The 16,800-nt window shown below is 37.2% G+C and overlaps 1 protein-coding gene across 1 annotated transcript in view; it reads right to left on the bottom strand.

The window, feature by feature from the left end:
* Positions 1-286: 286 nt before the first annotated feature.
* LOC127872065 (exportin-5-like) overlaps positions 287-16,800 on the bottom strand; it is an 84,923-nt gene continuing 68,409 nt past the window's right edge. Inside the window, 8 exon segments of the mRNA XM_052415398.1 lie at positions 287-767; positions 5,762-5,860; positions 6,836-6,904; positions 7,699-7,839; positions 9,020-9,124; positions 9,573-9,694; positions 15,508-15,599; positions 15,905-15,951. Of these exon segments, the coding sequence (XP_052271358.1) occupies positions 627-767; positions 5,762-5,860; positions 6,836-6,904; positions 7,699-7,839; positions 9,020-9,124; positions 9,573-9,694; positions 15,508-15,599; positions 15,905-15,951 (816 nt within the window). The 3' untranslated portion in view covers positions 287-626.

Here is a 16,800-nt window from a genome sequence, read left to right as displayed (position 1 = left end):
CTCTGTTCAGCTTAAAGTTTCCATGACATGAAGGCCAATATTGATCTCTGTGAATTTTAGCTGACATGAGTCAACTTTCTCAACAAGAGCCTTAAAGTTTACTTATTCCCTCACACTGCATTAAAATTGTGTCTTGCATATATATATAGTACACTCCAAGAAACCCGTTAGGTATATAAATATCTTGATTTAAAGAATGCCTCACTTGTGAAGAATTTAAAATTACACAATACAAAATACGAGGATGATGTCAAAAGTGCAAATTTGGTATATAAACAACTTGGCAAAGCTTTGCTTATATTTATTTGTTGAGAATTTTACAAAGTGAATGTCTATAAAGTGGTTTACAATATCAACTATAAACTTGCACATTCAGAAGTATTTCATAAAAATTCTGACTGCCGAGGAAAACTATATACTATTTCTTATCTTAATTTAAAAATTATTACATGTAAAACAATGATTGCATTCACCAAACAGTTTGCATGGTTTATGCTAAGAAAACATTACATAATATTCCTCATAATTTATTAACACTGAATATAATCACAATATTTAACAGCTTGTCCTGCCATGTTATAATGTCATTGCAAATTTGATTATTATGAAGAAAATTGGTTTCATCTCTACGGTGTAAACAATGCTGAAAGTCCCATGTCATGTCCTGCAAATTCGTCACGTGGTGGTTTCAGCGGTTTTAATCTTCGGAACATCGCTTCAAGGCTTTTGTATTCAACTGGTTGCTTAAACTGCTCGCTCAAGTGCTTCTGTTGAATAGAAAACAACAATCCTTGAACAAGGTCTATAGAAATTAACAGATTCTAAAACTCACAGGGCATATCAACCGCTTATATGCTTGAGCCTCGCTCTGAAAAAAATGGGTCTGCACAGGCTAATCTAGGACGACACTTTCTGCACAGGCTAATCTAGGACGACACTTTCTGCAAAGTTTAATCTAGGATGACACTTTCTACACAGGCTAATCTAGGATGACACTTTCTACACAGGCTAATCTAGGATGACACTTTCTACACAGGCTAATCTAGGATGACACTTTCTACACAGGCTAATCTAGGATGACACTTTCTACACAGGCTAATCTAGGATGACACTTTCTACACAGGCTAATCTAGGATGACACTTTCTACACAGGCTAATCTAGGATGACACTTTCTGCAAAGTCTAATCTAGGATGACACTTTCTGCACAGGCTAATCTAGGACACCACTTTCTGCACAGGCAAATCTAGGATGACACTTTCTGCACAGGCTAATCTAGGATGACACTTTCTGCACAGGCTAATCTAGGATGACACTTTCTACACAGGCTAATCTAGGATGACACTCTCTACACAGGCTAATCTAGGATGACACTTTCTGCACAGGCTAATCTAGGATGACACTTTCTACACAGGCTAATCTAGGATGACACTTTCTGCACAGGCTAATCTAGGATGACACTTTCTGCACAGGCTAATCTAGGATGACACTTTCTACACAGGCTAATCTAGGATGACACTTTCTACACAGGCTTATCTAGGATGACACTTTCTACACAGGCTAATCTAGGACGAAACTTTCTACACAGGCTAATCTAGGATGACACTCTCTACACAGGCTAATCTAGGATGACACTTTCTGCACAGGCTAATCTAGGATGACACTTTCTACATAGGCTAATCTAGGATGACACTTTCTGCACAGGCTAATCTAGGATGACACTTTCTGCACAGGCTAATCTAGGATGACACTTTCTACACAGGCTAATCTAGGATGACACTTTCTACACAGGCTAATCTAGGATGACAATTTCTGCACAGGCTAATCTAGGATGACACTTTCTACACAGGCTAATCTAGGATGACACTTTCTACACAGGCTAATCTAGGATGACACTTTCTACACAGGCTAATCTAGGATGACACTTTCTGCACAGGCTAATCTAGGATGACACTTTCTACACAGGCTAATCTAGGATGACACTCTCTACACAGGCTAATCTAGGATGACACTTTCTGCACAGGCTAATCTAGGATGACACTTTCTACACAGGCTAATCTAGGATGACACTTTCTGCACAGGCTAATCTAGGATGACACTTTCTGCACAGGCTAATCTAGGATGACACTTTCTACACAGGCTAATCTAGGATGACACTTTCTACACAGGCTTATCTAGGATGACACTTTCTACACAGGCTAATCTAGGATGACACTTTCTACACAGGCTAATCTAGGATGACACTTTCTGCACAGGCTAATCTAGGATGACACTTTCTGCACAGGCTAATCTAGGATGACACTTTCTACACAGGCTAATCTAGGATGACACTTTCTACACAGGCTAATCTAGGATGACACTTTCTGCACAGGCTAATCTAGGATGACACTTTGTGCACTGGCTAATCTAGGACGAAACTTTCTGCACATGCATTAAAATCTGTTTTCCCATAGTGGCTCATTTTCAACAAATTCTTTCACTTTGGAAGCCAAATACCTCTTGAAGTATTGTTTTGACCCAAAAGTGTGATCTTGAACTTTTATGGGGAAAACATACACATTTAATGTACGTATTGAAAACAAGAGATGTGTTTGTCAGAAACACAATGCCCACTATTGCGCAGCTTTGAAGCCATAAATTTGACCTTTGACCTTGAAGGATGACCTTGACCTTTCACCACTCAAAACGTGCATCTCCATGAGATACACATGCATGCCAAATATCTAGTTGCTATCTTCAATATTAAACTAGTGACCTGAAGATCAATAGGGGTCATCTGCCAGTCATGATCAATGTACCTATGAAGTTTCATGATCCTAGGCCTAAGCGTTCTTGAGTTATCATCCGGAAACCATCTGGTGGATGGACCGACGAACGGACGGACCGACCGACATGTGCAAAACAATATACCCCCTCTTCTTCGAAGGGGGGCATAACAAGTTATGACCAAACTTTAACGAAGGTTAAAGTTTTAGGAAAGAAAAATACAATGATATTTGACCTTTGACCTTAAAGGATGATCTTGACCTTGACTTTTCACCACTCAAAATGTGCAGCTCCGTGAGATACACATGCATGCAAAATATGAAGTTGCTATCTTCAATAATGCAAAAGTTATCAAACTTTAACCAAGGTTAAAACTTTGGGACACACACATACAATGACTGACTGACACAATGGCAGACAGATAGATAGGCCAAAAACAATATACCACCTATATTTAGATCCGGGGGCATAAAAAGAAAGGAAACTGTCCTTCAAAGATGTATGAATTAGTATCACAGTCTGTTATATACGAATAGCTATACTTTGAAAATGAAAATTAATACAAGGGCAATGACTCAATACATAAATTTATCAAAGATAGAGTTATGGCTCTTGTCCTCCACTCTTCATCTAAAAGACTTCTATCATTATATCAAGTTTCATTTGAATCCCTTCAATTGTTTTTGATCTATGATAAACACAATAACATAACACTATGCAAATGCGGTCTGCACAAGAAAACAAGAGCTGCGTTTGAGAAACACAATGCCCCTACTGCGCTTTCAAGTCCCACAGCAGCTACTGTGAAACCATTTATTTTCGGCGGCACAAAATTTCGCCCTTTTCATAAAAATGACTATTTCGTCCGCTCTTAAATTCGTCCATTTCTGGTTTTGAAAAAACAAAACAAAAAACGTCCGATTTGTTTGTAATACATGTAATACGCGGTTGCGAAAACATTGTGCTGGGGAAAGTTAGGTGCAGCACTTGGTAGTCACTTGCAGGAGGTGGGCCTTGTTTGGCATATGCCAATTAGCAAGTCTGTTATTTTAGGTGATAGTAACTGTCCCTTATCATTTTATGTCATTGACACGTTCTTTGTTATGATTAGCGGATAAGTTGGACTGAATAATCGTTAACAAGTGTTTTAAACAACGAAGCCAATTGCCAATTAGTCTTTTTCCATTACTATCACGGTCAAACTGATTACAATCTTACCTTTATCGGCGCCAATTAGAGAAGGTGCGAACATTATGGGTTATAATTAGCGTAAGCAAATTATTTTGGTCATATTTCATTAAAGTTTCAAGCGTTTTGCATCGTAAATATTTGAAACCAAACAACCAAACACAAATCAAAATGTTCTTTATTAATTTGTAACAAAGCGCATAATATATTTCACACATCGTCATATTTTAATTGCGTTTAATAGTATTGTCTTTAATCCGGATTCGCCGCGTGTAGGCTGTATAATCTGCATCACCCCTGAAAAACACAATACACACAATGGGTAATAAAGTTGTTAACAATTAGCGCTAATCAACACTATTATACCTAAACGAAGTCGACGCATTCGATACAGCCTTATTGCATTCGCGTTTTACAGGAAATGTCAGTTGTCAGTACACTGTACACTGTATAATGAACACCCCTTTGTGTCAAAACCGGATTTAACTTGAGTGTGAATAGTCGACTGTTTCATGTTCTTTGTATCAATACCATCTGTGTATCTGTATTATAAGTATACCAGTCAACAAACAAGTTGCGCGCTTCCGCATATGGGTATTCAGACGTTCAAAAAATTGACCTATGGTTTAGCGTTCACGCCGTCGAACGCATTAAAGCAATATAACTCGTTTTTTTTCACTATTTCTTTATATGCAAAAAATACTAGTGGCTTATAACTTACCTTGCAATCTTTTTTTTCTCGCATTTTGCGAGTGTGCGAGTGTTAATTTCGAGCCGTGTGTATATGCGTGGATTACGCTGGATTTAAATGCCTCATGCCTACGGTAATTCAGTCTTATTTGTTTCAAATATGGGACATGATTGTTCGTTAGGATCTTGAATTCGTCCATCGGTCGAAGGACGAAAAACGCGAAAAATAATGTCGGACGAATAATAATGGTTTCACAGTATTTTAGAGAGCCCATAAGTTGGCCAAAAATCAATGGATCAAAATGAAGCTCACACTTCATCTGTAAGTCATATAGGTAGACTTGAATACCCCAAATCAGCTCAATACCTGAAAGCCTCGTGTAAAAAAAACTCCGGAACAAGGTTATCATAGAGAAATATTTAAGTCCAAGGCCAATTACTTTGCCCAAAAAACAATTTAAGGGAACAAAATCCACACTCCATATGTAGGTTATATAGGTAGACTCAAAAACCAAAAATCAGCTCAATATCCAAGTATGTACATAAAAAAATAAATGGACCAGAATGAATTTTACACTTCATCTTTAGGTCATGCAGATAGACTTGCATACCAAAAATCAGTTCAATATCTTCATGCGTTGCATAAAAAACTCTGGAAAACAGAATGCCGGACAGAAAGACAGACAGTGTGACTGCTATATGCCACCCTACAGGGGGCATAAAAACTACGGAATATCTCTCAAATAACACTTAAGAGAAAGATATTAAGTTTCTGCACTTGCCCAAAATGTAATCTGTTGATCTATTAAGTTTCATCTGAACATCTTTATATAGAATTGATAGAATTATAGAGTGAACAAATACATTAACAAAACGCAATAACTCTGTTAATATTGAAGAACAGTTATGTGACTTTTCCACTGCTTTTTCTCCTAAAGCCCTTAATCAGTACACGAAGCTTCATACCACAGACTAATCAGGGACAGCACTTTCTGCTTTTATGAAATTTGACTTAAAAAGGAAATCTACTCTAAACAAACTGCACAGGCTTATCTGGGAAGACACTTTACACAAATGCATGAAGCCCAGATTTCAGAGAACAAGGCTACTATACAAACCCCTATGATTCCTGACACCAACTTCTTGAAGGTTTCCTTCTTTTTCTTCTCTTGAATCTTTTGAGTAGCTGTCTGGCCCATCAGGTTCTTTTCAAAAATCTGCAAACATTCATGAAGAGTTGAGCAAGGTTCTGGGAAAACTGGGCTTAATAGTCACACAGGCTTATCAGGGATCACACTTTCCTTTTTATGGACTTTATTATTTAAAGGTGGCTTTTTAAACAAAACTCCAGTGTAGGCAGAAAGTGTCATCCCTGATTGGCCTGTGTGGACTGGGACAATACTTTACACACATACAAGATCGAGGCTCAGATTAGAAAAATTGCATATAATGTGAAAAGAAGGTTTTTCAGTTTTTTTTTGTTTTGTAAAAAAACATAACAAAATAAAAATGTTTTCAATTTCTTCAAGATTTCAATATAGGCACATGTCCTGGTAAACTGCCTGGGGTTTTGTTATTTGGACATTTCAATCAAATGCATCATGGAAAATCCAGTGCCAGTAAAAACTCAAAAATATATCTGTGTACTCTTAATTGTCAATAAATAAATTCAATAGATCTCCCAACTATATAAGTCAATATAGTAGAAATGTCTTCACTTGAAACTACCCAAAGAACTCAAACATAATGCAGACCCTTGCAAGAGTTTTTTACTTCTGTTAACCCTTTCCCACTCAGAGCCAAAGTGGAAATGGCTATGTGCAAACATCATAAAACCAGAACAGCCTGCTAGTAACTCGCAGTCTGTTCAGTTTTAATGCTGTTTGCTGCTCATCAGTATCTAAGGTTCGGAGATGAAGCCTAAAAACTTGAATCTAGTAAGAAAGATCATTAATTAAATATAACTTTCTAAGGGAATACAAATGCGTGAAAATATGTATCTAAGTGGTAGGAGGTTAAAGCACAAAAAAGGCTGGAATGTGTGGATCATTGGAGATACAAAGTGACCTCTACATGTACCTTACATTTTTATGTGGCCTCACCACATGAAGTATCAACAATCTGCCAAACAGAATGATTAAAATATACCTTAAAACTTTGTTAGCAAGGTAAAAAACACCATAATGACTTACATCAAGCGTCTCCAGATTGCAGTGTGGTACCCCTGCCAATACATTTGTTACTTCCCTATACTGGGGTAACTGAAACACAGAGCAAAACATACTGCTGAAACACATAGCAAAACATACTGCTGAAACACAGAGCAAAACATACTGCTGAAACACAGAGCACAACATACTGCTGAAACACAGAGCAAAACATACTGCTGAAACACAGAGCAAAACATACTGCAGTTTGGTACCTTAGCCATCTTCGTTGTGACTTCTTTATACTGAGTTAACTAAACAAGAGGTCAATATAAACAAACATTGATAAATACTTGTTTAAACAGAAATTCGAGTTTAAAATGGACTAGTTCGACCAATAATTTCAACAGTAGGTTACAAACAGTGCTCTGTGAAAATGGAGCTTTACATATGTGTGTAAAGTGTCATCCAAGATTAGCCTGTGCAGTCTTTTATGGATAAAAAAAGGAAGTCTTTTCTAAAATAATATCCAATGAAGATGTCCAGAAAATGTCATCACTGTTTAGGCTGACCACACTAAACAACCTAATATGCGACTACAATTTACACACATATATGTGTCTTGTTCTGAGAAAACTGGGCTTAATTCATGTGCGTAAAGTGTCGTCCCAGTCCACACAGGCTAATCAGGGATGACACTTTCCACTTTAATGGTATTTTTAGTTTCAAGGAAGTCCCTCCTTATTGAAAATCAAGTTTAGGCGGAAAGTGTCGTCCCTGATTAGCCTGTGCGGACTGCACAGGCTAATCAGGGACGACACTTTACACACATGAATTAAGCCATGTTGTCACCAGAACTTGACTCATATTGTCAACATGTGGCTGTGAATATTTGACATGATCCTTACCAGCAGTTCATAGACCTGCAGACACAGGCTGATCATGTTAGCCTGCGTCCCTTCGTGCTGCCCGTTGTGGTGGAGCCCCACTAGGGTACTGGTCAGGAAGTGTCCTGCCGCCGGCCCAGTCATCTTGCCATCAGCCATCAGCTGAAACCATCATAGTTATAAAATTAAGTCTCGTCCGGGTAAAATGTTGCTTAATCATAACTTAATGCACATTTGCCGTGTTTCTCAGATTAGCCTGTGCAGTCCACACAGGCTTCTTAGGAACAACATATTCCGCAAACATGGGATTTGTTCATATAGATCTCTTTTGAATGAAAAATTCATAAAAGCAAAAAGTGTCATCCCTGATTAGCCTTTGCGGACTGCACAGACTTATCTGGGATGAACCTTAACACACATTCATTAAGCCACGTTTTCCAATTGCACCTCTTAGATATATGAAGAAAGCTGGTGCAATATTCCAATTGAAGAACTATTCAACTCATTCACGAGACAGCAATATTGCACACCCACCAACAGAGAGGTTCAAATGACTGACTCAACTCCTCTGCCCATCTTTTTAATTACCTAACAATTTTAAGACAAGGTTCATGAAAATCTTTCAAAGGAAATACAAGACAGGAAGTGGACTCAAAAATGAAGGCTTTGAAGTACAACCTTAACCTTGAGTCAGCAAGATGGGCAATGTTAAAATTTTCGGACGGACAGACAGACTGACGGACAGTTCAACTGCTTTACCGGGGTGAATGATGCCTCGCAAATTAATACAGTTATTGAAATTAACTAATTTTAAAAGCTGAAACTAAGAAAAAATGCCATTTCAATAGTCTCACTGTAAAAATAATATCATAATTTTAATATGTTTTATTATTTTAAGTCTTACAGGCTCAAGGTTATCTATAGACCATGAACTGTTACAGTGCATGTTCAACATGTGGAATGTATGTATGTTAACTTTTTAATTAAAATATACAAGTTTTTAAGAGAATTTGTGCACTTATGTACATATAAACAAACCTCAATTGTTGATGTTTTTTCTGATTTCACAGATCAATTCAGACATCATCTGGGAAAAACTGGCCTGGCTGAATGCATCTGCTTAAACTGTTGTCCAAGATGAGCCTGTGCAGTTGGCACTGGCTAATCAGGGGCGACACTTTCTGCCTAGACTGGATTTTTATTCAGAAGAGACTTTCTTTGAACAAATTCCATAAAAGATGAATGTCAGTTCTAATTAGCCTGTGCAGACTTATTTGCACAGGCTAATTTGAGATGACACACATGCATAAAGTCCGGATTTTCCACAGCAAGACTTGAATACCTGCTTGAGTATGGGCATCACCAGGATCATACACTTGTTACAGGACTGGGAGTCACGCCAGCTGAGTCCCAGCAACACACACAGCACCAGGGGCTCACAGGTAGCCTACATAGAGAGAAACTTGATACATTCAGCCCAGATCAGGGGCTCACAGGGGGCCTACATAGAGAGAAACTTGATACATTCAGCCCAGATCAGGGGCTCACAGGTGGCCTACATAGAGAGAAACTTGATACATCCAGCCCAGATTTCCCTAAACGAGGCTCACTTTATAGTGATACCATGATACCAGATACAGATTTTTTTAAATTCCTAACGAAATCAGTTATTGTAGTAAGACATTTTAAATTGCATAACTGAATATATATCAAGACCTATAATTTCATGTGGAACTTAAAAACCAATTTCAACATAAGTCAGCAAATGAAAAGAGATGAGCAGGAAAATCACAAGCTGTTTATTAACCTCTAGGTTTACATTTGTTTGCTTAAAAAAAATATACACGGCCATTACATTCCAAGCCTTCAATAAACTGCAACTGTTTTCTACATACATCTGAAGCAAGGCACAGTTTTCCCAGTTTACTGAACTCTTTCGTATCTTTAAATGGTGGGATATCCTCCATTTCTGCTGCAGAATCATCTGACTCGGATTTCTTTCTCAAACAAGCTGTAGCTGTAATCAAATATTCCTCATTACAGTCAATGATACACTGCAAACTATAATTGATTAATATAATTACAATATGCTACTTTTAATAAATGACCATGCCCCCCTTTGCTTCTTCAACATGGGTCTAGTCAGCCAATTTGACTTATTAGAGCCATGTTCTTGGAAAACTGGGCTTAAGGCATGTGCACAGCGTCTTCCCTGATTTGACTGAACTCTGCACAGGCTGATCAGGGAAGACACTTTCCGTCTAAACTGGATTTTTGCTAAGAAGAGAATTCCTTTAAATGCAAAAATACCATTAAAGCTAGAAGTGTTGTCCCTGATCAGCATATGGACTGAGCAGGCTAATATGGGATGTCACATCACGCACATACATTTAGAACAGTTTTCTCAGAATGAGGCTTATTTAGGCCTTCTTAGGTCAAGGTCAAGGATTGGTACTAAAAGCACATTGAAATTGTTTATAAGCACCAACAATATAAATATCAGAGTGTTTTAGTGTAGCTGATAGACGGAAAAGTAAAATCAATTTAACCAAAGTTAATCTATGAGATTATAAGATCAAGGTCAAGGTCAAAATGCATTGAGATGAATTGGGAGGATTTAGGGATGGGAAACAACAGTGTAAGTAATCGTGTGTTCCAGCAAGTATTGTTGATGCTTTATATTTAACTATGTGCCTTCTTCTGGGAAAACAGGGTCTAATGCATGTGCACAAAGTGTCATCCCACATAAGCCTGTGCAGTGCACACAGTTGAATAAGGGATAACACTTTCTGCTTTAATGGTAATTTTCGTTTAAGACAAGTATCTTCTTAGCAAGAATCCAGTTCAGGCAGAAAGTATTGTCCCTTATTATTAGGGATGGCATCAAATACCTATATCGGTATTTGAATATTCGCAAATCCATTCAATTGAATATTCGAATATTCGCATAAAACGGCTGGATTGATTTAACTTCTATTAATCAGTTTCGTATCCAGTAGGGATATTAAATATAAATTGACACAGAAATACAATTAATTATACAATTGTTGTGTTGAGAAATAGAAAGAAAATGTAGCTTTATATTGTAAAAATGAACTTTGAAAAAGCCTATTTAGGCGAAATATATCAGAAAAGAGTGAAACTTGTTCTTTGTTAACTTCCATTGTTTTGTACGTTTTATCCGTTTGCTGAATACCAGGCTGTTTATTAACATTGCTATTGAATAATTGTATCGCTGTTGGCTAATACTATGACCGATACTGTAATCGGGCGCAAAAAGAAGGAAAAACATCATGTCATAGAATTTTATTTTTATTTGAAATTTTAAAGTAAGGATAGCATGTACGTTTATATAAAGAAACATCAACAAGGCATGCAATGTACACCAAATATTCAAGAACAAATGTAAGGAACAAGAAATATCTTTAAAAAAGATAAACGGCGTAAATAGTTTAATGAATGAGATCAAGTATAGCGAATGTCTTTTTCTGTGCAGTTCTTAGCTGCATCACACGCAGTACGGGATGTTACGGGGAGTTTTCGCGGCTTATTTTACATTATAACATATTGCTGGTCATAAACCTATAGATACAAAACAGAAAACCAAAAAAAGAATGGAAGTGAAATTTAAACATATGAGTCAACCGGCCACACGAGAAGTATCCGTATTTATAGGCGCGTTCTTCGAACAAACCTGTTTTAGTGGTTTGTCGGGCATTGCTATTTGATTCGATTATTAACAGTATCAATTATCATCGTGCTAATGCTTAAAGTGATATTATGGGCATTTTGCACTGTTGAATTGAGCTGAAAAGAATTAACAGGTCAAAATAGTTAGTTAAAATGTGGTTACTGATTAATTATCTGCAACTCACCTTGCTACCAGTTGTTTATAAAAATATATTTTATATTCGATATTCTTACGTGACCCACCCAGTCCTGTAAGCTGAAATGATCCGTAAAACAATTTCGTGTCTTTGTGTCGTATGAACAAATCTGCACTAAAACTAAATTTAGGTTCAACTCGTAAACGCATGATCAGTTGTCAAACGAAAGTACGGTTGATATTCAAATGCATTATTTTTCTCTTTCTGGTATATTGTTTTAGTATGATGATGCTGCATTAATTAATATAAGTGTATATGAAGTAGAAACATAAAAAATAATCAACGGTTGCGATAGACACCTATAAACTGTTACATGCTCATAATATCACTTTAGTACATTAGGCAATATGGACGAATAATTATTGTTAAATTTATCAACAATAATATTTATCATTGTATTGTTGAAAACACATTAAGAATCTATTATTTACATACCATAATTATATTGCTGAATATCTTCATTTAACATATTTCTGGTCTAAAGAAAATTCCAGGTCACCTAGTTCACGGATAGCGTCTTTATTATATAACGATTATTTTACTGGCCGCCAACTCCGGTGATGACCTGTATATAAACTCTGAATGTCCGCGACTTGACCCGATATACCTCGCGGGTTGAAATGCAATGCTTTAAAGTGAGGCCTCGCTTCCATTGCTCTTTATACTTTTACATGTTAACATGTTGGCAGGAATAAGGAAGTAAGTACTAAATATGAGAACATAGCCTTTTAAGTATAAACGCTCTTGCGCTGGTAATACTCTGAAAATAAAAGGTGTACGCACAAACTGTATTGATGTCGAGAATTGAGTGTAAAACTGTTCTATCTATTAAGCCTTTTCATTCGAGATAAAATTGTTTCATACAGTAAAACAGTGTTACAAAGACGCGGATATGTTTCCAATGTTCTGGTGGTATACTCAAATCAGCCAATGGAATAAATGAAGTGTATTCATTCGTACCTAGCCGCGGGAAATTTTATTGGAATTTTATTGGACACTTACAAAGGTCAGGCTAAGGTGAAAAGCTGGCTTATGCAGCTTACGCCGAAAAACATCATGTCAAAGAATTTTATTTTTATTTGAAATTTTAAAATAGACATTTCATGTACGTTTATAAAAATAAACATATCGATAAGTCATGCAAAGTACATCACATAGCCTTTTCAAATTGTGATCACAGAATCTAAATTATTATTCTTAAGTCAATTGAAGCCATTAATTGGCCCCTAATTGACAAACAACAGTTCGGGCCCTTTCTTAGAGTGCGTATATTGCATTACGCAATTTGAGTAATTCACACATTTTAATGGCTGTTTATACAGTGATAAAAGAAACTTAATTATGATTCGCCAGTCAATTGAAGCCGTTAATTAGCACCCCATTGACAAACAACAGTTCGGGGCCTTTCTGAGAGTGTGTATATTGCATTGCGCAATCAACGCTGATACGGGCCGCGTTATCAGTTTGACACGAAGAACGTCACATCAAACAATGATATCGGGTACCAATTAGTAAGCGGCTTGCTGGTCATTAAATATTAGGGCAATAAATGCGAATACAAATGTATACGAATATCAATTCTGCTATTCGAATACTGATCATTCAATCGAATATTCTAATAATTTTGCCATCCCTACTTATTATCCCATGAGGAATGCACAGGCTTATCTGGGACAACACTTGGCGAACATGCATTAAGCCCAGTTTCCTAAGAGCAAAGATCATATGGGTAAGTTGAGGTTGGCTAAAAGCAACAACTGTGTAAGTATCCATTTGATATGGCAAGTGTTTGGTATTTATAGACAAAATGGCATAGTTTGAACTATTATTAGTCCAAATGAAGCCAATGCCAAAGTAAACAAGAGCACCGCCTTGCGGGTGCAGACCGCTCATCTATTTTCTTTTTAAAGGTGAAGGGACTCTCATTTTCAATCACAAAGGAGGGAGGGGTGGAGTGAAGAGGGGTGCATTGTGTGGGGGGGGTGGACATTTATTATATTATGTTCCAAAAATGCAAAAAAAAGGAAAAAAAAAAATTCGGGGGGTGGGGGGGTGGGTGGGGGGGGGTGGGGGGGGGGGGATTCTTGGGTGCGATGGTTGGAGGGTATTTCAAACATAAAATAATAAAAATAAATATTTGTGTTTTTAACAGTTTCAAAAAAAAATGGAGGGGGGGTGAGGTGGGGGGGTATAGTGTGAGGGTGTGGTGGTAATTTGTGAGATGATCTTAAAAAAAAAAAAAAAAAAAAAAAAATAGGGGGGGAGGATTCGGGTGGGGGGGTGGGGGGAGGGGGGGGTGGGGGGGGTTCTTGGGTGCGATGGTTGGACGGTATGTCAAACATAAAATAATCAAAATAAAATAGTTTTGTTTTTTAACCGTTTAAAAAAAAAAAAATTTGGGGAGGGGGGGGGGGGTGTTGGGGGGTATAGTGTGAGGGTGTGGTGGTCATTTGTGAGATGATCTTAAAAAAAAAAAAAAATAATAGGGGGGGGGGGGGGGGGGGGGGTGGGGGGTGGGGGGGGGGCACGGGCGATGGTTTGGGTGGAGTCTATTGTGGTATGTCAGGTAAGAGTAGTTTTGTCAAAGTATCAATCAATTCTAATCATAAATAAAGAAGTTATGGCAATTTTAGCAAAATTTAATAATTTGACCTTGAGAGTCAAGGTCATTCAAAGGTCAAGGTAAAATTCAACTTGCCAGGAACAGTAACCTCATGATAGCATGAAAGTATTTGAAGTTTGAAAGCAATAGCCTTGATACTTAAGAAGTAAAGTGGATCGAAACACAAAATTTAACCATATATTCAAAGTTACTAAGTCAAAAAAGGGCCATAATTCCGTAAAAATGACATCCAGAGTTATGCAACTTGTCCTTTTACTGTACCCTTATGACAGTTTGCGAGTGTTCCAAGTATGAAAGCAATATCTATGATACTTTAGGGGTAAAGTGGACCAAAACACAAAACTTAACCAAACTTTCAATTTTCTAAGTATAAAGGGCCCATAATTCCGTCCAAATGCCAGTCAGAGTTACATAACTTTGCCTGCACAGTCCCCTTATGATAGTTAATAAGTGTTGCAAGTACGAAAGCAATAGCTTTGATACTGTAGGAATAAAGTGGACCTAAACACAAAACATAACCAAATTTTCAATTTTCTAAGTATAGTAAGGGCACATAATTCTGTCAAAATGCCAGTCAGAGTTACATTACTTTGCCTGCACAGTCCCCTTATGATAGTTAGTAAGTGTTTGAAGTATGAAAGCAATAGCTTTGATACTTAAGGAATAAAATGGACCTAAACACAAAACTTAACCAAAATTTTCAATTTTCTAAGTATAAAAAGGGCACATAATTCTGTCAAAATGCACGCCAGAGTTATCTAACTTTGCCTGCCCGGTCCCCTCATGATAGTAAGTAAGTGTACCAAGTTTGAATGCAATAGCATTGATACTTTCTGAGAAAAGTGGACCTAAACGCAAAACTTAACCGGACGCCAACGCCGACGCCGACGCCAAGGTGATGACAATAGCTCATATTTTTTTTTTCAAAAAATAGATGAGCTAAAAAGGAGTAGGTTGATATGGGTAGATATGAAATATTTTGGCAATGTTCTTTTTTAAACATGTTCATAAATATGAGGTTTGCTCTTGGAAAACTGGGCTTAATACATTTGAATAAAGTGTCGTCCCAGATTATGATGTGCAGTTTGCACAGGCTTAACAGGAAAAACACTTTCCGCTTTTATGGAAGTTTATTTTCATAGAAAGTTTCTTCTACGCAAAAATCTAGTTAAGGCATAAAATGTTATCCCTGATAAGCCTATGTGTACTGCACAGGCTAATCTTTGGCAACATTTTATGTACATGCACTAAGCCAATTTTTTCCCAGCACATGGATAATATAATATTTTCACGGAGTACCATCTAGTACTCTACGCTTACTCAGCAGGTCCATGTATTCACGGGTGCAGTTACGCGCCAGGTGCTCCTCTAACACTTCCTGTTCAGCCTGGTTGTCATCCTCCGTCCCCATTCTGAAGCAGATGACAAACATTTGCAACTTGCATAGCCTGAATTTTTCCAACCAAAATTTGTCATTAATGTGTGATTTGAATTCCAATATTTGGAATTTGAATTGCCTGCTAATTCCAAAGAAGTATATGCCCTTGTGGTCATATTCAAATTACAATAGTTAAAACTTACACTGGCTGACTATTCCAGGGCAAATGTTTTTTGCCATACAAATAGGAAGGACTTATTTGTATTAAGGACATGTCTTGTAAAAACATTGTACAATGTCAACAGAGCCAGGCAGACATAAACAATTAACCAACATTACCTTGCTTCACATTGACTGTTGATAACAGACCATTTGGTGGAAAGTCTCTGAAAAAGACAATAATTTATTGAAATATAATATTCATATCAAATGAAATTTCAACTGTAATAGATTCAGATGGTATGACCTTTGAGGTTGTCTTAAAATTGAGAATACATATATGACCAGTGCTCTGTGAAAAGGGGGTTTAATGCATGTGCGTAAAGTGTCGTCCCGGATTAGCCTGTGCAGTCCACACAGGCTAATCAGGGAAGACACTTTCTGCTTAAACTAGATTTTTGCTAAGAAGAGACTTTCTTGAAACCAAAAATACCATAAAAGTGGAAAGTGTTGTCCCTGATTAGCCTGTGTGGACTGCACAGTCTAATCTGGGAAGACACTTTAGCAAATGCATCAAACCCCCTTTTCACAGAGCACGGCCCATATGTGTTAAGTTTAAATAAAATCCCTCTGGCCATTCCTAAGTGTTAGCTAAACTAAAAACTTTTAAAATATCTATTAAGAGCGAGCTTCTGCAAATTTGTAAGTGTAAAAACGCCCCAAATTCCAAACAAGAGTTATTGAACTTTGCCCATGGCATCATTTTAATATGGGGCATACATCTTTCCATTTGAATGAAATGCCTCCAGCTATTTCTGAGACACTAGCTTACCAAAAATCTACAACCAAGTTTGGAGGCCGACCTTTAGGCTAACAAAATAGCTTACTTTTTCTTCAAAAAGTTTAACTAAAATACATAAACAAAACAAGATGTGTTTGTGAAACACCATGTCCCCATGTATTTGACCATTAACATTGAAGGATGACCTTGACCTTTCACCACTCAAAAAGTGCAGCTCCATGAGATACACATGCATGCCAAATATCAAGTTGCTATCTTCAATATAACAAAAGTG

Source organism: Dreissena polymorpha, chromosome 3 (genome assembly GCF_020536995.1).
Source record: "Dreissena polymorpha isolate Duluth1 chromosome 3, UMN_Dpol_1.0, whole genome shotgun sequence".
NCBI lineage: Eukaryota > Metazoa > Mollusca > Bivalvia > Myida > Dreissenidae > Dreissena > Dreissena polymorpha.
The sequence above is the reverse complement of the archived record's forward strand: the minus strand, read 5'-3'. Positions and strand labels throughout refer to the sequence as shown.